The 22,064-nt window shown below is 41.2% G+C and overlaps 1 protein-coding gene across 1 annotated transcript in view; it reads left to right on the top strand.

Annotated features, from left to right (window-relative positions):
- The window catches only part of LOC141103575 (ADAMTS-like protein 2), an 84,727-nt gene that overhangs the window by 5,654 nt on the left and 57,009 nt on the right, over positions 1-22,064 (top strand). The window contains exons 2-3 of the mRNA XM_073593317.1: positions 6,173-6,297; positions 13,101-13,176. Coding sequence (XP_073449418.1) covers positions 6,173-6,297; positions 13,101-13,176 — 201 coding nt within the window. The remainder of the gene's footprint in view (positions 1-6,172; positions 6,298-13,100; positions 13,177-22,064) is intronic.

The following is a 22,064-nucleotide window of genomic DNA, read 5'->3' as shown; positions in this document are numbered from 1 at the left end:
ACCCCCCAAACATTATATTTTTAACTGAAAGCAGATACCCCAGAGAATAAAATGGTACTACTACAGGTAATTACAGGGCACACAAATACATCACCCAATTTTTTTGTGAAATGTAAAAGATGAGGTTGCACCAAGTAAAGAGATACCCAACATGTCAAGGCTTCAAATTGCCTATGCCCGTGAAACGGCGGCAAACTTTGGTACCTTATATTTTCCATAGGTAATGTTATAAAAGCCCCTAAAGGTCATCAGTTTACAGTTAACTGTAAATATTAGTCCTGGAATTATTGTTCCCACTCTGATGTGTGTGTATGGGGGGTCCCCTATATAATGACTTTTTCACTGGCAGGTTCTCTTTAACCACTTGCGGACCACCCACTGTACATATACTGCAGCAGGGCGGCCGCTCTGCGCCAGATCACTTACCTAGTATGTGATCTGACACTTCCGGGTCTATGGTGCACGTGCCACTGGCAACCCACTCCCGCTGTGATCACACACAGTGGGAGCCCAGCGGCAGGTACCGAAGACTAGATTTCCGCTGGCACCCACTGATTGTATAGGAACATACAAAGTTTAACACTACCTGAAATTATAGTAATAATAGCTGATTGTATAGTACACAGGCAGAATGGCGATCTGACTATGTAAACAAGGCAGATTGCCGTTCTGTCAGTAGGTAAGGCATTGATCCTGTGTTTCTGCAAAGCAAGGATCTATGCCTTCCCTTAGTAAAGCACCTCCCACACAGCACACAAGCACTGGCTAGGTTGTTGTATAGCAGAAAGCAAAAAATATTATTTTTTTTTCAAAATTTATAGCACAAAAAATAAAAACCTCAAAGGTGATCAAATACACCAAAAGAAAGCTCCATTTGTGGGGAAAAAAGGACACCGATTTTATTTGGGTACAGCGTTGCACAACCGCGCAATTGTCAGTTAAAGTAACTTTTTGTCAGTTAAAGTTCCGGAGGTCAAGTGGTTAATGAGGCACCAGGGGTTCAATTAAGTGAATGGAGAGCTGATTCTTTAACACGTCACTTTTGGGTCATTACCAGAAAAGTGATATCAGCGATCTCCCTACCCTCTAACCAGCGGTGCCCACCATGCCAGTCCTGGATCTATCGATGGGTGCGTGGAGCCCAGGAAACATGGCGGGTACACTGAGGTGTGTGTATGAAGATGAGGGTCCCTCTTTACTGACTTTGAAGACAGGTTCTTTTTAATGATCGTCTTACACGTCACTTCTGGGTCATTATCAATGATCTCCCTCCCCTCTACCTGGCAGCACATGCAATGCCAGTCCTTGATCCGCCAATGTTTTTCGGAGCCCAGGAAACATTGCGGGTACGGGGGGCAGTACTTACTTACAGGGGCGTGTGTGTGCAGCTTCCATCTGACAGTCAGCTTGTCAGATTTACACGCACTCCCAGGGGCTGAATGTATGTAACGCTCCCGGCCGCCAAGATGTATCAGATTAAATCAGCTAAATACATTCCAGGTGCATTAAAACAAAATTTGTTCAAAGTCTTACATTTCATTTTTTTTTTTAGAGAGTAGCCACACCCTGAATACAAAAGTTTCAGTGTGAAGGAAAGATAAAATTGCGCTATTTTGAAAGAATTGAAAAAGCTAAAGCAGCTACATACAAATGTGACTAAAATTTATAAGCACGAGGTGAGTGAAAATGTAGCGCTAGTCAAGGCTGTGTGGAACAGCTATGTGAACCAAAAAATTAATAAAGAATAAAAAACATGTGAATATGCATATATAGAAACAGAACAACAGACATGTAAGTCTAATTAAGTGATAAAACGCAAGTGAATCAAAAAGATTAGGTGTAAATCACAAATGGGAAGTGGTGGACATCTTCATGTGAGCAATCAGGGGCAGGAGATGTGAATGTTGGCAACAGGTGTCCCAAAGGATAATGGTTATGAAAGCAAGGAGTCCGTCAGATAGTGGACATCTTCATGTGAGCAGTCAGAGACATCAAATATAATGTTGGCAGCAGATATCACAAGAAGGAAATAAATGGGTACTCTTACCGGAACGAATGGATCTGGATGTCAGCGACACCAGATCAAATAGGCATGGATAGAAACAGCTCAAGGTATCCTGGGATGGTCAGCAAGGAAACTGGAAACTGGAGCGGGCTCTGGTATCTTCAGAAGGCGATATCCATCTGATACGATCACCAGAGATGGATCAACCCTTGGGCCAATGGTGGCCGGATGAGTGGGGTGAACGAATTCATGATGAAAAATATGTAAAAAGAAGAGGGCTCCAGAAGGTGCAGATCAAAAGCAATTCAGGTTTTTATTTTCATAAAAACAGCATACAACGGCATAAAATTGTGATCACAGTAAAAAACGGAGCAATGTGGAGAGCAAAGAAGCAAAGCCCTACGCGTTTTGTCCTAATCGGACTTCCATAGGGGCAATTGCTTTCATAACCATTATCCTTTGGGACACCTGTTACCAACATTCACATCTCCTGCCCCTGATTGCTCACATGAAGATGTCCACCATCTAACGGACTTCTTGTTATTATAACCATCACTTCCCATTTGTGATTTACACCTAATATTTTTGATTCACTTGTGTTTTATCACTTAATTAGACTTACGTGTCTGTTTTTCTGTTTCTATATATGCATATTCACATGTTTTTTATTCTTTAATAATTTTTTGGTTCACATAGCTGTTCCACACAGCCTTGACTAGCGCTACATTTTCACTCACACCCTGAATACAAAAGCCTATGCTCTGGCATTTACTACATCTTGTGGCCCATGCTGCCAATTTTTACTCTCTTGAAGACATGAGCTTGCTGAAGAATCTTCAGTATCTGACACACTTACAGATGCTTTGGATGCCCGGTCCACCGCTTCTTGCTGTGGTTCTGTCCATCTGCCCCACCTCATAATTATGAACTTTAGCGACCTAGGGACCGGCAGATAAAACCATAGTGTGCCCAAGAGGGCCACGCATCCAGCCCTCCTGGAGGAGTCACATGCCGAAGATTCTTTAGCAAACTTAGCTCTTCAGGAGAGCGAATATAGGTTGTGTGGAACAAATAAGTATTAAATATTTTCTGGGCAGGTAAGAACTTTTTTATGTGTTTTTTCTATACTAAATCACGAAAGCCCAATTTAACTTTCAAATTAAAAATACTATATACATTTTAGGTGCCTTAAAACAAAAAGCGCTCATAGATTTACAATTTATTTTCTTTATAAAGCAGCTACAGTCTGAGAGCAAAACAGTCCCCTGGTAGCAGCTGCAAAGTGGGACAATTGTTCTCTTTGCAGAAGTGGTGGCCTCTCTGCAGAAGCCCAGCACATCCCACTGCTAAATCAGAGCTAGTGTTGTCCAATCTGCAGGGAACATGAGCTTTACTGATTGCAGAGCTATTGATCTGAGTCAGTAGGGAATGTACTGGGTCTCTGTAGTGTAGAGAGACCACCGCTACCCGCAGACCACAGGGTCCTACTCTGCAGCTGCTGGCAGGGGACTGACTTTTTAACTCAGGCTAGTTGCTGTAGAAAGAAAATGAACTTTGCGACACTGTATACCTAGAATGTACTGTATATAATTGATTTAAACTGAAAGTTCAGTTGGGTTTTAAGGTTTTCATCTGTTGATGTCCTTTTTTCCCACAAATAGAGCTTTCTTTTGGTGGTATTTGAAAAATTTCAAAAAAAAGAGCAACAATTTTGAAAAATAAAAAAAAACAATATTTTTTACTTTCTGCTATAATACATATCCAAAAAAATGTATTTATCAGTTTAGGCCAGTATGTATTCTGTTACATATTTTTGGTAAAAAAAATCGCAATAAGAGTATATTGATTGGTTTGCGCAAAAGTTATAGCGTCTACAAAATAGGGGAAAGATTTAGGGACATTTTATTTTTTGTATTGTTTTTACTAGTAATGGCGGCGATCTGCAATTTTTAATAGGATTGCAACATTGCGGTGGACAAATCTGACCCCGAGTGACACTTTTTGGATACCAGTGACACCAATACAGTGATCAGTGGTATAAAAATGCACTGATCACTGTATAAATGGCACTAGCAGGGAAGGGGTTAACACTAGTGTTGATCAAAGGGTTATGCGTTCCCTGGGGAGGTGCTCACTGGGAGTAGAGAGAGATCGCTGTTCCTGACCACTAGGAACAGCTGATCTCTCTCTTCTCCCCTGTCAGAACAGCAGTCCGCCTTTTTTACAAAGGCATATCCTCGTTCTGCCTCTCTTTCCCACGATCGCTGGTGGCCGGTGGACATTGAGCCTCCGGCGGCAGGGGCGCGCGCAAAAGCCAGTGCATGAACCTGTACCAGTATTTCGATTCCTGCAGCCAAGCCAATTTGCCGCAGTGTAACTGCTGTGGCTGGTCGGCAACTGGTTAAAGAGCTAAGGCTGGGTACACACGGGCCTCATATCATCCGGTTGAAGAGAAACCATCCTGCATTTGGTCAGTATGTACAGCAGCCTGTCCAGAAGCCGGTCTAACATCCAGCTTTTGTTGAAGGGACATGCTGGAAAACTAGCGATGGCAGCGGAGAGTCAGGTGCCTGATCCCCCTATGCGTTCTATGCGTTTATCTGTTGACCCCTAGGTCACTACAGGATACAGTTATGAGGTAGTTGCAGATGGCTGGAACCTCAAAACACCTTTAAGTGTATCAGATGCAGAAGATTTTTGACCAAGGATTGGCAGCATGAGCGGCTAGATGGTAAGTATTTGTTCTTTCTTTTGCAGGAAGCACCTTTTTGATTTTTGATTTTTTAGTTAAATAGTGACAGAATTACTTTGAAGCAAAATGCACCTTAGATTGTAAGCACCTTGAGGGCAGGGACTGCTGTGAATGTACAATATATATAGGTAAAGTGCTGCATAAATTGACAGCGCTATATACTGTAAGTACCTATAATAAATAAAATAAATGTCAGTGCACCCAAAATGCAGTATACATAGCAGCATAAGGTACTGGTGTGAGCAGGTCTTATTGAGAACAATAGATTTTCAATTTCCCATGCATTTTACTGTTTGAAAATATAAGGCAACGCATTTTTGTGAGCAAGGCCTTAGAGGTAGGGGGCACCATAGGTTGGGGAGATGGTAGAGGCTGTTGGCATGGAATTACGGGATAGTGAATGACTAGCTTAAAGGTATAGATGGAAATGCAGATCACAAGAGATCATTTTGAGAGGCTGTTTACATATGATGTAGGTAGGAGCAAGACTAATAGGAACAGAATTCCTGAGAACAGGTACCTCCTATGCTGACGTTATCAATGTGATGGACATTAGTAGGTCAGTAATGTGGTGGAAAGAGCAGTTAGGAGAGGATTTGTGTAGAAGGTTAGGTTGATCGGAAGCAAGTGAAAAGGGTTGGCAGAGACCCATGGTACGCATCAATGGGAAATTTCACTAAATGATGGGCATGAGCTTTCATGTCATTCTCTCACCTTGCCCTGGGTGGGCAAAGAAAAACATTCCAACTCAAGGCTACCTGAAAAAAGAAGAGAGTGCCTACCTTTCCCACTGCCAAAAGCTGCTCCATTCAAGAGAAAGCCTTCAGTGAAGTGCACTGGAAAGCAAACACTTTCAGTAGTGTCGATCACGTGGGCCCCAAGCACTGGGAAACTAACATTTCTGGGAGTGTTGATCTTCCATGATGCCCCCCAGGGCCCAATGGTTCTTCTTGATGACCTTCATGTCACAACTGTGTCTTGTAGTAGCGCTGAGGTGAGAGGGAGTAATGACTGAGCAGGAGTTCGACATTAACTGAAGTGTTGGTTTCCCAGTAGACTTGAGCAGAGGATTTCTCTTGAACAGAGCAGATTACCAGCAAGAAAGGTGTTAGATCTCCTATTTTTCAGGTAGCCCTGTTTGTGATTTTTTTTTTGTATTAACAGGGTGTCATTTTAAAGACCCCCCCATCATGAAAAAGTCTGTATTCTGGTACCTGTTTGTGGTTAATACATGTATTAATAGAATTTATTATATTAATTCCTATTTGTATGTGTTTTTTTCACACTTACATGCAGGCTATTTTTCTAACATAATATTGTAAGGTTGAGTTACTTCAAGTCGCTTTATTTTTTATTTGCCTTTGTTTTACTGCCGAGGTGTTGTGCTGTTTGCTGACGCTCTCTGGTCTTGTCAGGACAGCAGTGAGGTGTGGGATGAAGATGTGACTGAGTGGTGGGGTGAATGGAGCTCCTGGTCTACTTGTTCTCGAACCTGTGGAGGGGGAGTGATGTCTCGCGAAAGACATTGCCTACGCCAGAGGTAAGTGGTTTAGGGTCTGCACTGTGACTATTTGTGCCCTATATTTTTGCATTTACAGACCTCCAATTCTACACTGAGCTGGTGTACTTGAGTCAGCATAGCACAGTTTTGGTTATGGTTATGTCTGCTGTCCGGGTACCATTTAATTCCAGTACAGCTGTGAGATATTCTGTTTAAACTGATCCACCTGATCCCATAGGGCAGGGTTGGCAACCTTGGCACTCCAAATGTGATGTAACGACAAAAAAATCAGCTGGAGTGCCGAGGTTACCTATCCCTGCCCTATGGGTAAATGGGTTAATTCACTTTTTAAAAAAAAAAATGCTGTGTAGTTACTATACACAATAGATTCATGCTAAGCTAATTGGATTTTAAAACTTAAAGTGGTTGTAAAGGCAGAAGGTTTTTTATCTTAATGCATTCTATGCATTAAGATAAAAAGCCTTCTGTGTGCAGCAGCCCCCCTTAGCTCCCCTAATACTTACCTGAGGTCCATCTAGATCCAGCGATAAAATAAATTTGGTACCAGAGACCGGAGAGTTCTCTACAAGCACCACCTCCCCTAAATATATTCAGAAAAATACCAAGAAACACAATACAAATTTCATAATTTTATTTAAACAAACAGTTAAAAAATGAATAAAGTTTAAAACCAGAATATGAAAAATCATGCGGTTACAATACAAAACTTGGTTGCCTCTACATGTTTCGCCATAATCATGGCTTCTTCTAAAGCTTTTGTAGGACCTTTATACAATGTCACCCTGACCCTCAGGGGCCGCCAAGAGGTCCAATGAGGTATCAGTGTGCCATAAAGGGGGGACATAAGCCCTAAATTCACACCCTGATGTGATAAGAAGTCAAGGAATTCACAGGCTGATAATTATATCACTCCTATTCCAAGGGAGTATCCCTTTTTACCTTGGATTTTAAATCCTGCAGGTACCATACAGGCTGTGGCCAATCATTATGGCCAAACTATGGCCCTCCAGTTGCTCAGGAACCACAAATCCCATCATTCCTAGTTATGTCTGTGAATGTCAGTGTTTTACAGTGCCTCATGGGACGTGTAGTTCCGCAACAGCTGGAGGGCCATAGTTTTGAGATCCCTGCACCTAGCACTACAGGAGAAAGCACAGTCTTTTTTCTGAGGGCCGCACATGCACAGTATGCTCTTTCTCCTTTTGGCTCAGCTTCTGTCATTGTAAAAAAATGCCTACAGGTATGTTAGCAAAAGAGAGACAGAGAGTCATAGCTTTAAAATATGATTAGTATACGGTGATGCTGTTGTGTATAGTGAATGCATAGTATTTTAACCCCTTAATACCTGAGGGTAAAACAAATATTAATGCTTGAACACAGTTTTGTAACTTTGGCATGTGTTAGTAGAACTGTACATATTATCACAACTACTTATCCAGGTAAGTTTTTTTTTTTAGGATAAAATGAGCCTTCTTATGCTGGTAAATGTTAGTGGATATCTCCTAATTTTTTATTTTTTTATCAAAGGAAACCTGGCCCAAAATAGTAAAAAATATTTAAACTTTAACTGTTTTTTGGATATAATAGATGGGGAAATGGCGCAACCCTATATGTGTCTTATAATGATTACCTATGTCATAAAATGAACGAGGATATTACTATCCCAATGTTTCTACCACACTGTACTTAATTCCATAAAAGTGCATTAGGTTTGTAAAAATAATAATACTGAGTGATAATGGTGTCCAGTGTCTAAACTGTGACAATATGTCCCTTTGGCAGACGCCCTTAATGTGTGGTAATGTGTAACATCCAGAGACAAAATCCCTTTAAAAAGAATATCACTAGCGGTGCAAACTCAAACAGGTCTCAATGTGTACATACATTATATACAGTACAAGAATTAGTGTTTCAAGGTGGAATGTTTGTGGAGTGCCACCACTTACTACACCTATATATTCGAAACCTGTACCCTGCATGGGCTAATTGTGATTAGAGCATAGAAAAGATTATATGTATCTCAAACCGTATGTGCTGTGACCTGTTAAAAATAGAATATACATATATCAAAACTGCATTTTCAACTATATAATTGTGACAAGAAAGCTATAAAAAAACTATGAACAGAGTCCAATGAATCAAAAATAAATAAAAAATAATAAGTAAATTATAAAGCGTCCCGACTGTGTGCAGTCCAAACTTTTTTAAAAAAGTGGGTGAATATGTCAACGGTGACTTCTGTGCTCTTCAGAGACAAGAAAAATTGGTGACTCCAGGTGCTCCCCCCCAATGTTTGGACTGCACACAGTCGGGACGCTTTATAATTTACTTATTATTTTTTATTTATTTTTGATTCATTGGACTCTGTTCATAGTTTTTTTATAGCTTTCTTGTCACAATTATATAGTTGAAAATGCAGTTTTGATATATGTATATTCTATTTTTAACAGGTCACAGCACATACGGTTTGAGATACATATAATCTTTTCTATGCTCTAATCACAATTAGCCCATGCAGGGTACAGGTTTCGAATATATAGGTGTAGTAAGTGGTGGCACTCCACAAACATTCCACCTTGAAACACTAATTCTTGTACTGTATATAATGTATGTACACATTGAGACCTGTTTGAGTTTGCACCGCTAGTGATATTCTTTTTAAAGGGATTTTGTCTCTGGATGTTACACATTACCACACATTAAGGGCGTCTGCCAAAGGGACATATTGTCACAGTTTAGACACTGGACACCATTATCACTCAGTATTATTATTTTTACAAACCTAATGCACTTTTATGGAATTAAGTACAGTGTGGTAGAAACATTGGGATAGTAATATCCTCGTTCATTTTATGACATAGGTAATCATTATAAGACACATATAGGGTAGCGCCATTTCCCCATCTATTATATCCAATACCCGAATAGTCCCACCAGGGACTCACTAGGGGAGGCTGCAAACCCTGCCATTCCTAAGCGCGGACTAATCACATATTTTAACTGTTTTTTGACATTAGCATAACCAACCACTAAAAAAAAATCCTCAAAAACCTCCTGCTCCTGACATTGGCGGCGATACTGTATATGTGTTTATTATTTGTTGTTTGTATCCGTAGAGTAGAGAGTGGGGAGAGTAGACAGTTCAGAGGTGGGTTTTACAAAGTGATCAGTGTGTTAGCCAATCAAGAGCTGTCACAGCTATCATGTGACGGAACTGGTCTTTTATCCTCCTGATGGTTGGTTTGAGATCTGAAGCTGTCAGTGATGGCTCGGTCTCTGTTTTTTGGTAGCGTGCTTCCAGCACAAATGCAGGCGCACATATATGCGTCGCCTATGAAGAAGGCCCATCTCTCTAACATTGAATATATGCATAAGACCGGCATTAATGGGTTAAAAAGGTGGACTAACCCTTTTAATATTCCCTGCATTTACATACAGTAGACTGTATCATATTCAGTATTTTATCTTTTTGAAGTTTAATATTCTATCACAAATTTCTTGTTAAAGGCAATGCATAGGGGTAGATTCATAAGCAGTGAATGTGATCTTCACCAAACACTGATTGCAGGTGTATTTTCCTAGTGCATGCATTTTAAACTACAGTAATTGATTCACTTGCAGTGAACGTTTGGCGAATGTTACATTCACTGCTTCATAAATGTGGTAAGCAAAATTTTTTTCAGTTGTATTAGCTTTGTGCGTGCATTTAGCACTACTGCTCAACATGACAGTAATGGTGTTACCCTGCCCTAAATTGACTGCTTGTGGGTGTGGTGGTACCAGAGGAATGGGGTAATAAAAGATAGATTTACATAAGTAAATATATTCTTCAAAGATAATATATTGCAGCTGTTCTTTAGACGTGGTGGCTGCATTTGTTTTCAGTTTTCGGGCTAACAAAAATAGCAAGTACAGAACATACCTGTTGATCTTGTCAGAAATGCAACATCCTTGTCTCCCTGTGAGCTGAAAAAAAAGCACAAACGATTTTATCTTCCTTCAGAAAACTACCAAATCCCCCCCTCCCATAAGGGGGATAAGAGAGTAAGACATGTTTAACCCCCTCCCGCAACCACCTCTGGGGCCTTTAAGAGCTTCTAAAAGCAGGGAGGTGGGGGCAGGCATTCATGTCATGTGATTGGCTCACATTGGTCACATGATTGGAAAGTTCCCGTTCGCAGGTGTGCATCGGAAGCTTTCTGGTCCCCTTCGGTGTATGTGCTAGGAGTAAGCAGAGTGTGCGCTCTCAGCACAGAAAAGTGTGTACACAGGGCCACATATATGCGGCCTCTTGTCATTAAAGCTCACCCACTGAGAGACCACATATATGCGCCACGTAGGCGGAAATAATGTAAAGTTTATTTCTACTTTTGAAGCCAAATTGAGAAAATGCCTATTTTTTATTTGTTATATGTCCCTATTCATAAAAAGTGAGGGAAAAAAGTCCATTGCCAAGCATCTTGGTGAGAGGGTGACAACAGTTGGTGCGATTATTCGCAAATGGAAAAAACAAAATAACTGTCAATCTCTCTCGGTCTGGGGCTCCATGCAAGATCTGACCTCGTGGAGTTTCAATGATCATGAGAACGGTGAGGAATCAGCCCAGAACTACCCGGGAGAATCTTGCCAATGATCTCAAGGCAGCTGGGACCATAGTCACCAAGAAAACAATTGGTAACACACTATGCCATTAAGGACTGAAATCCTGCAGTGCCCGCAAGGTCTGAAGTTTGCTAATGAACATCTGAATGATTCAGAGGAGAACTGGATGAAAGTGTTGTGGTCAGATGAGACCAAAATCAAGCTCTTTGGCATCAACTCAACTCGTCGTGTTTGGAGGAGGAGGAATGCTACCTGTGACCCCATGAACACCCTCCCCACCATCAAACATGAAGGTGGAAACATTATGCTTTGGGGGTGCTTTTCTGCTAGGGGGACAGGACAACTTCACCACATCAAAGGGACGATGGATGGGCCCATGTACCCTCAAATCTTGGGTGAGAACCTCCTTCCCTTAACCAGGGCATTGAAAATGGGTCGTGGATGGGTATTCCAGCATGACAATGACCCAAAACACACGGCAAGGCAACAAAGGAGTGGCTCAAGAAGAAGCACATTAAGGTCCTGGAGTGGCCTAGTCTCCAGACCTTAATCCCATAGAAAATATGTGGAGGGAGCTGAATGTTCAAGTTACCAAACGTTAGCCTCGAAACCATAAAGTGTTACTAAACTCAGGGGCCTGCATTCACTGTATCTGGTCTCCTGCAGTACACAGAACATGGGAATGCATTTATTGTAGTAAATATAAACTTCTAAATACCTTTTCTCATCAGCAGTATATAGCAGTCTTGTGACTTCTATAAGTGTCTGGTTAAAGCTTGTAGGAGGAGTTTTCATTCTCCTCTGATTGTCCTATGAGGCTGCAGGTCTCCTGACCCTCTGTCTGGACAATGCTGATTGGCCCTGTGCTGATCACATGCATCCTCCCAATAATAAAAAAAAGAAAACTTTCTAGCAATACACACCAAACTGAGCATGTGCAGAGTGCCCCAATGCTCTGTTCTATTAGGAGATGGATTGGGGACTGTGGGAGAAGGGGGGGTGGGATCAGAGAGGATCAAACAGCTTTTTTACACAATGCAGAGGATTAACCCCTTATGTTTCACAGTGAGTATAACAAGCATGCTTTACCGCATATACATACTGATTTTACTGTTGTGGGTTTAGTAACACTTTAAAGACTTGGAAAGGATCTGCAAAGGGGAGTGGGACAAAATTCCTCCTGCAATATGTGCAAACCTGGGGGCCAACTACAAGAAATGTCTGATTGACAACAAGGGTTTTGCCACCTAAGTCATGTTTTGTGAAGGGGTCAAATACTTATTTCACTCATTAAAATGCAAATCAATTTATAACTTTTTTAAAATGCATTTTTCTGGATTATTTTGTTGTTATTCTGTCTCTCACTGTTAAAATAAACCTATTCACCCAGTCTTCTTTCCGTGTTCGCGGGCTTCAGCTATCTGGCAGAGCCGACGATGACGTCACTGTCGTCACTGTTTACAACATGGCTCTGAAGGAATGGCACAGGTCTGCTGTTCCTTCAGAGAGGAAGCGCAGGTGACTTTACCAGCTGCATCTTAAAAATATCTCCTAAACAGTGCATGTTTAGGAGATATTTACTGTACCCATAGATAAAAATCATACATAGGAGTTTACCCCCAGTTTAAGATCCAGCCTGGGTGACAACTATGGCAAAAAAGCCTGTAAAAATGAATGCAAACACTTCATCTAAGGACTGGTAAGCTGCAATAATAAAATTTATGTCAGTGTAAAGTATAAAAAACGTATGCAGTACATATGTACTAGGCATGTCATTTCCCCATGTTCTAAGACCCTGTAAGCACAGATAAATACCTGTTGATAAGCCAGAAATGCACTTCCTGTTGTTGTCTGACAGCATACAGTATTTTTGTGGACTGAGTATTCTTTTGAGAAACTACTCAAATCCTCTCACCGTTCCATTGATACAGCACAAAGACTAATCATTCTGTAGTCCCAGGATAAGAACTAGAAAGGCGAATTACTCCACCTGACACAACACAGGAAGTGTGCACAGGGCAAAGGACAGTTCTGAGTTTCTGATGTGGTCAATGGGTATTCTTTTGCACTTATTGAATAAATCTAACAAAACACTTTCAAAGGTATATATAACAAACCAAAAGGCAGCCAATAAAAAAAGTTCATTGTTAGAAATCTGTGTTCACTAGAAAACAAAGTGGTCACCATCTTGCCTGATTTTAGTGTCCTCTCTCTCACAGGCTCCAAACAGTGTTGGGAATTGATAACACTGTATGCGGAGGACAGTCTAAGCAATACCAGCTGTGTCAGAAGCAGGTAACTATGATGATTTACACATGCAAGGTTATATTGCAGTTACAAAGAATGCTAATAGAGAGATGACAACATACTTGTGAATTCATTCTAAGCTCATGTTCAGACCTGTGTGGTGAAAACCACAGGACACTAAGACCAACGGTTTTCAAAGTCCACTTTATGTGTCTTTATAATGGGTCCTTGGAGTCACCACTCACTTTGTAATGTGCAGCCACACTGCCACATGTTGGAGCTTAGAAGTGCGCTATCCTAACCCATTGCCTTAAAGTGGAAGAAAAGCCTAACAATATTAACTAACTATTCTATTCTATTCTATCCCCCCTTCTCCTACCTATCCAGCCTAACCTGTATTAAAAAGATTGGTATACTTACCGTATATATCGGCATATAACACGCACAGGCGTATAACACGCACCTTCATTTTAGGAGGGAAGTTTCAGGAAAAAAACTTAAATTTGAAATAAAGAACTTTGAAGCAAAATAAGGGTCAGTGCTCATCAATGCAGCCTCACCATTGCCCATCTGCAGCCTCACCATTGCCCATCTGCAGCCTCACCATTGCCCATCTGCAGCCTCACCATTGCCCATCTGCAGCCTGATCAATGCCCATCTGCAGCCTCACCATTGCCATGAATGCAGCCTGATCAATGCCCATCTGCAGCCTCACCTCAGATTACTGCTGCCTTGGAGGGGACAGGGAGGGGGGCTGGATGAGCACCATCAGATTACATACAGCAAGAATCTCCTGTTTACTCGGCGGCCTCTTTAATACAAAGTCCCGCCTCCTGACCCGGCTTCTATGATAGACAGAACACTGGTCCAATGCCGGCCCAGGAGACGAGACTTCCTATTACAGAGACCGCTGAGTAAACAGGAGATTCACGCTGTATGTAAACTGATGGTGCTAGTCCCACCCCCCCTCCCCGTTCCCTCCTAGGCAGCCCAAATTGCAGTATCGGCGTATAACATGCACATACTATTTGCACCCGATTTTCAGGGTGAAAAAGTGTGTGTTTTTTCGCTAATAAGTACAGTACCTATTTTTAATTTGCTCCAGTCTGGTCATGTGATCCTGTAGCTCTGTGCATTGGAACACTCAACAACGATTCTGAATTCCAGGAGTGTGATGGCACTCATAGGCTTCCATGGCTCAGCTGTTGTCGAAGCTCCCTCTTCTCCCCTGTGGCAGCCGATCACTGGTATAGGGCATCCAGAGCTGCAGGATCACATGACCAGACTGAAGCGGACTAAACATAGGTAAGTATACAATTCTTTTTTATACAGGGTAAGCAGGATAAGTAGGAGGAGAGGGGAGGGAAAGTTTTTAAGAATAATTAGACTTTTCTTCAACTTTGAACCGTTTCTAAAGCCGTTCTAAAAGGATTAGAACCCCTGTCATGTCTATTATCTTCTTAAAGGGTGAATTGACAAGCTGGAACCTTGAGATAAAATTGGTTGTTAGATTTATTTTTATGTATATTTTTTTTACAATAGTATACTGATAATCACACCGTGGGGCATCCAAATATTAGGTAGGATGTTTCCAAACAATGAAGAGTTACCACAATTACCTTGGTTTGTGGAGGTAATATTTTAATCTGAAATTGAAGTCCCGAAACCAAAATGTTTTAGTCCTAGGCTTAATGTACACGGGACCTTTTAAAACCTCTCCTGAACGATTTAACTTGAGAGATAGTAACCCGTGTATAAAAACGTCCGTTTTGCCGCATTTGCATGGCGCGTTTAGCCGCGTTTGTGCTTAGAAGCGTTAATTTTTTTTCAAATAGGCAAAAATGTATCTCCATTAAAAATACCTGTAAACAAAACGAGGCTAAACACGAGTTACCACATTTATACGCGTTTACAAGCTGTTACAGGCATTTGGCGTTTCAAATGCCTCTGAACATCTGTCCTGAACGCATATTTTTGCTTTCCAAAAAATGCTTCTAAACTCAACTGCCTAGAAATGACTATAAATGACCTGTGTACATGTACTGCTAAGATAACATAGAGGAGAGTTCAGGGGCAGCTGAATAAAACCCCAACTGCTCCTAACATTTGTTTACCAGCAGCAATGTACATGAGGCCTAAAATGATGCTTATTCCAAACAAATTGAGTGCAAAAGACAACGCATTTCTGAGGCCGGGCATCACCCCTTTATCAGGGGTTGCTTAAATATAGATAAAGTGTATGAGGACTATTGAGACTAGTGTAAAACCACAGCAGTTTTCTGCAGCTGGTTTGAGCAGCCCTACTAATGCTATCTGGTTTAGGGAGAGTCGCTCTTTCTATTTGTCCTATTGACCATTGTCACCGCACTGGAATTTAGGGAAAATCCTACTTTTTTAATTGTTCACCAGAACAGTCGCGTCCCGTTCTGTACTACGGAACCATTCTAATAGGAGCGACGCAAGTCTCTCCGACTTAGAAAAAGGTTCCTGTACTATTTTTGGGGCGACTTCAGGCGACTCACACTGACTTCCATACAGAAGTCGTTTTGCAAGTCGCCGCTGAAGTCATGTGCAGGTCGCCTCTGTGAGTTGGCCTGCAAGTCGTGTTGCCCCTGTGTGAACCGGCAGTAAGAGGATATTTCTCTCACTTTGGAGAGATTTCCTCTCACTTCCTGTTTTGCCTAATTGCCCATTCACACAGGGACGACTTGTCAGGCGACCTAGTCGCCTGACAAGTCGCCTCCCGTTCTGTGCTATGGAACCGTTCTAAGGGGAGCGACGCAAGTCGCTCCGACTTAGAAAAAGGTTCCTGTACGACTTCGGGGGCGACTTGGGGCGACTTGCATAGACTTCTATACAGAAGTCTTCTATACAGAAGTCGTCTTGCAAGTCGCCCGGGCAGTCGTTTGCAGGCGACCTGCAAGTCGTGTTGCCCCTGTGTAAATGGGGTTATAAGGACAGGAAGTGAACGGAAATCTCCCTAATGAAAAAAAAAACCCTTCTGCGCACTATTCAAAATGAAAAAAAGTGGGCTTTAAATATATTTTAGATGCTAAAATGATGATCTGAAATTATCTCATCTGAACTATATAATTTGCCTGTAGAGAATGTTCTCATTTTACACGTGGAGGGCAAGTGCAGTAAACTGCACTGCAGTGCTATAGTCTGTACAAGCCCTAATCTTCATCCCAGCAACCATATTTTGCACAGGGTGCAACAGAGAATTAGGAGGGATATAATCAATCTAAATAAATATATATTTGGCCAATATAAAAACCAAAAAAAAACTTCAACTGTTCTGTTTAGGGCTCATGCACATAGCCACTTGGGGCTAGTCATAAAATTCAGGCCTATTTTCCCACCCAGGTGCAACAGATGCTGCGTACAGCTGCCCATAGAAAGCAATATCTGGATTTACACCGGTACTTGCATAAACAAACATGTGCATGCATATGGACATATGACCCTGGATGCATGCACATGTTTATGCAAGTAATGATGTATACCCATGTACAGATATTGCTTTCATGGCAGGCTGTGGACCTGGGTGGGAAAATACACACAAATTTTACAGTATATGGTGACAGGTGGTCATGTGCATGAGCCTGTAAGGTAACAGCAGAGGACATAAAAGCATAGGGCTTGTTCACACCATGTTCATTGACTTACATTAATCAACAAAAGCTCAACGCAGGGACACACAGAAAATAATTGTTTACACCATACAGGTGCATTGTGATATGATGCATAGCCCATGCCCACAGCTGTGAATGAGCCCTTAGTGAGTACAAGAAAAGCTTAATCTTTACATGCAAAAAGCGTTTTCTACTGTAAGAGATGTAAACTGTTAAGCCTCATACACACGATCGGACTTTCCGACGGGAAATGTTCGATGACAGGCTGTTGTCAGTAAATCCGACCGTGTGTATGCTCCATCGGACAATTGTTGTCTGACTTTCCGCCAACAAATGTTGGCTAGCAGGTTTTCAAATTTTCTGCTGACAAATGTGTGTTGTCAGATTTTCCGAGCGTGTGTACACAAGTCCGTCGGACAAAAGTCCAAAGTACAAACACACATGCTCGGAAGCAAGGACAAGACAGAAGCGGTCGGTCTTGTAAACTAGTGTTCGTAATGGAGAATTAACATTCGTGACGTGACAAATCATGAAATCTAGAATTGCAGCGCTCTTCTTCTTTAATGGGATAATAATGAAGCTGCTTTGCTGGTGATACTGATGGAGTTATTGCAAACAAATTTTCAAAGGCTTTTTTTTTCTAGTGATATCAAGAATAATATTATTATGCTTTTTTTTTTTTTTTTTTATTTGGGCAAGTTACCACAACACCATTATCCTGTAGTTTTTAAGATCAAAGATACAACTATGTTGGTGTCCCTTGTCAATTTTACATTGTATTTTTTTAAATGTAACTGCCTACTCCCAAACTGTCATTTGAAGTAAAACACATAGCCAGGTATTATTCTACACAATTTTTTTTATTGTGCATTAAAAATTAGACATGCTATCTGCCAATAGAACTTAACTAAAAAGTGCATTCTATGCATCCAAAAATATAGAAAATATACCAAATCAAATCATTATTGAACCAAAAAAATAATGCCAAAGCAATAACTCCAAGGCCAATAATAAATAACACATTATCTCCTCCAATTCGGCAACATGGCTGGTTGAGGAACGGCCATTCAGAAATGAACTGAAAAGCTCGAAATGAAAAGTGCGAACTGAAAAGCGCTAAATGAAAAACGAGAAAAGAAAAGCGCCAATCAACACTCACCAAACTTCTACAAACACGAAATTAGCAGAAGGAGCCCAAAGGGTGGCGCTAAAGAGCTGAAAAACCATGTAGTACTTCTAGTACGTCACTACGTTCGTAATTGTTGGCCAACATTTGTGTGACCTTGTGTATGCAAGACAAGTTTGAGCCAACGCCCTTCGGACAAAATTCCACGGTTTTGTTGGCCAACAATCCGATCATGTGCACGAGGCTTAAGACATAACTGAATTATATTTAATCTTCTAAAGCACCTTGGATCATACACTTTTTTTTTTTTTTTGCTACATAAAATTATTTTCACTTTTTTTAAATTCTTGATTTGCCAGTGCTGATGATCCTCTGCACCTTCTTTACATGTATGGCATTTTTCAAGGCGGGTGTCTTTTTAGTGGCAAGAGTGGACTATGTCTGTGTTATGTGTCCAGGGGAAACCTTTATGAAAGGGTGACAACACAGGGGAAAAATTAGGTGACAGGGACAGTGTTATCAATCTATAACAGGAGGTGCCAAAACAAAGACCTCCATGGCAGGATCACCAGATGATATTTTTATGAAAGTTGAGATATACAAATATTGAAAATCACTTTTGAAATGACTGTAACATGCCAAACATGCCAAACCTTATATGAGATTTTGGGTGTTTGGGTTTCTTCTGCTTCTCTTTTACACTCTTATTAGTAGGCTGGGGTAGGTAGATGTTTATTGCGTCCGTCACGCACATTACAGGCTTGACGACATTTCATGCATGGTACTACGGTGAATTGGCAGATAGTGCCACCATTCAATCATAATTTGCTATGGGATGGGGAGATGACACCATTATATTCTTTAAAACGGAGCTTCCCACTGCAAATAAAGTTTAGTTTTGAGCCTCTGCTCCCACTCCGCATTATTAATAGTTTTTTTTTTTTCTTCTGGAATTTTGTCGCCATTTTGGCTTAGGCCAAAATGACATGTTCTACTCTCACAGCCCCCTGGGAAACCCCTGTCACATATCCCAGGAGGCTGCGAGAGTCCATTCACAGAACTCCTGGGAAGTGCAGCTGCTGCATCATCACCGGCCACGTTGCTTGAGCCCAGAAGAAGCAGCCAACTGAAAAGGACCAAGGTGGAATGGGACACAGGCACAGACAGCTGAAAGGTGGATTGCTGCAGGACAACGCTGGATCTGCTGGGCAGGTAAGTGTGTATTTTGAATTTAACCCAGCATAACAGAAAGTGGAGATGGGGGAGGTAATGTGGGTTAAAGTGTAACTAAAGACTCTAATTAAAAATCTGTGAGTAGGTATTTTTTGCAGGCAGTCTCCTGCAGAAAAATAAACCTACCTGCCTGCTCACAGTCTTTTTTTTGGAATGTACATTGAGCTGCACATGCCTCTGGCACAGATTCTGTGGCCCGGGGTAACTGAAATCTTGAGCAAGCACAGAAAGGACTTTGCCAATGTAGATGGCCACAGCCCAGTATGAGGAAGAAGACGAGTAGAAGATGCCGAGGGACCTCGAAGGAAAGGTAATTTCTGCGCACTTTAGTTCCGTTTTACCTGTAACAGAGAAATTGGTTGAAAACCTGGCTGAAACATTTTCCTGGTACAGCTTTTGACAGGGCGGTTTTCTTTAACAAGAACCCCCCTTTAGATATATTTGAAATGTGTTACCAGTATAAAAATCATGTATGATATTTTTGTTTTATGACCTCTTCAACCCACACAAAAGCTATACATAGCTCCGTCTGCATTCCACTTCAACCTAAACACAATTATTTCTATGTTTCCACAATATTCTGAAGTATTAGCAGGTAAATAAAAATACGTATGACATCATTATGACATGGATATATAACATACCTAAATACACACAAATATTCAAACATTGTTTATTACTTTAACAGGTACCTAGAGTAATTAGCATCTGTTTTCTTTTAAAAGATTGTACAATAAACAAGCTTATTTAATATGACACTTTATGCTCCGTACATAACTCTACAAAACCAATGTACAATCCTATAATTATCCACACATTGCCCTGTAATTACTCTCATGTTAAACATGTAATTACCCACATATAATCCTAACTCGTATGTCAGTGTGGACAATAAATAACCATGACTAACTCATTCACGGTCATAGGCACCCAGAAGGTTTGGTACAGGATATGAAAGGATTTTAAAGGGGGCAATCTACCCCTTTTGGCCCTTTTCCTTGGCTAAAACTTGTTTGCAATAGTTCTGACTGAGAAGAGTTCCTTCAGTTTTAACCCTCGACTAGTCACTTCGGTCTCCTCCATATATTGAAAAGGTTACCTTTCTTTCCAGTTTACCTCTCATACTGCTATAAATGACACAATTTAACAGGCTAAAAGTATAATTTTGCCACTATATCTGTGAGGGTTCATATTTATCTAGGTCATCTTATATCTAGTGGTAGTTAGTGACAATTAGCTTGATTTGTTGAGGATGTTGGAGAAGCTACAAAAAGTTTTCAACATTACAGTACAAGTCCAGCTGAATGTACACAACTACTATGATTATAATGTTATCAGTATGGAAAAGCTGCAAGGCCAGATTTCACCTGCAGGTGGCCCTGCTGGTAAGATGTGAAATGTTAGGGTCCATTGACACAGGGGCCCCGTGCAGGTCTGTGTTTTCCTGGAACACGAATGCACAGGTGTTGTGTGCATCCCCGTGCCGGCGTCCCATTCATTCTAATGACCCTATATGCTTTTGGGGACCCGAACCCACATTCACCCATATGTCATATCAGGACACAGCGGCTGTATCCGTGCTGCTGCGTATCCTAATATAAATGAATAGGACTCTGGCACAGGAAGATGTACACATCACCTGTGCTACCCTGTTCTGGGAAAACACTGACCTGCATGGGGCCTGCAGTAAAGCCCCCTGTGCGAATGGACCCTTAGTTGCTGGTATTGGTAAAGTGGAGGAACTTTAAAGGTTCGGAGTCTTACATTTCTGATTTAAAATATTTTACATGCTATACCAGGAGAGATCAGAATCAACACTCCACAATCGCTTCTCATGGTCATTACATTTTATTTCTATATACTTTTTTTGTAATCTAGCACAATATACATTCCAATGTAAATGTTGTGATATTTATTTATATTGTAATAATGTTTTACATTTTTTTAAAATTGCACGATGGAATTAAATGTGTTTAAATAATGAAGGGGTTTAACGATTACGTAGAAATAATTCATGTGTATGGGTAGTCATTCTTTGTCATTCTTTGAGAAAGCTCTGTGCCTAGTGTGAAACAGGTCAGAATACAACTTTAACTTGCTGGCTATTTTAATAATGGAAGACTATTTTGCATCTTGGTGTGTGGCATTCCTGTTTGCGACACAAGTGATACATTTCTAGTTGTGCTAAAAAAAAAAACAAGGTAGTTATTTAAAGTATAACTAAAGACAAAACTTTTTTTCATTTTGTGTAGAGTGGAAAACAATTAGAAACACCTGCCAGATTTTCTATTGTTCTTTGTGCCCCCGTTAGGGAGATTCATCCAAAAGTGAAAATAAAAGAAAATCTCACATTTTGAATTGTCACCAGAACAAATCTTTCCTCACTTCCTGTTTTGGCTATGGGACAGGAAGTGAAAAGAAATCTCACCAATGGGACACAAAAGCAAGGTCCATAAAGACATGGATGAGTGAGTTTGGGGTGGAGGAACTTGACTGTCCTGACCTCAACCCGATAGAACACCTTTGGGATGAATTAGAGTGGAGACTGCGAACCAACCCTTCTTGTCCACATTAGTGCCTGATCTCACAAATGCATTTCTGGAAGAATGGTCAAACATTCCCATAGACACACTCCTAAACCTTGTGGACAGCCTTCTCAGAAGAGTTGAAGCTGTTATAGCTGCGGACTAAGACTAAGATGCCATTAACCTCCCTGACGGTAATCCCGAGTGTGGCTCTGGGTTAAATTTCAGTCCCATTAGCGGTAACCCCGAGCCACACTCAGGATTACATTGCAGGATCCTGGTGCGGCAATACTTACTTTGTCCCCAGGATCCTGCGATGTCCCCCGCAGTGTCTGCGGGCTTTGTCTCCTCCGAAGCCTCTCTGTGCCAGGCTCCGTTCCCTGCGAGCGGCGCGACTCATGGGGGCGGAGCCTGGCG

Source organism: Aquarana catesbeiana, linkage group LG07 (genome assembly GCF_042186555.1).
Source record: "Aquarana catesbeiana isolate 2022-GZ linkage group LG07, ASM4218655v1, whole genome shotgun sequence".
Taxonomy (NCBI): Eukaryota; Metazoa; Chordata; class Amphibia; order Anura; family Ranidae; genus Aquarana; species Aquarana catesbeiana.
The sequence above is the reverse complement of the archived record's forward strand: the minus strand, read 5'-3'. Positions and strand labels throughout refer to the sequence as shown.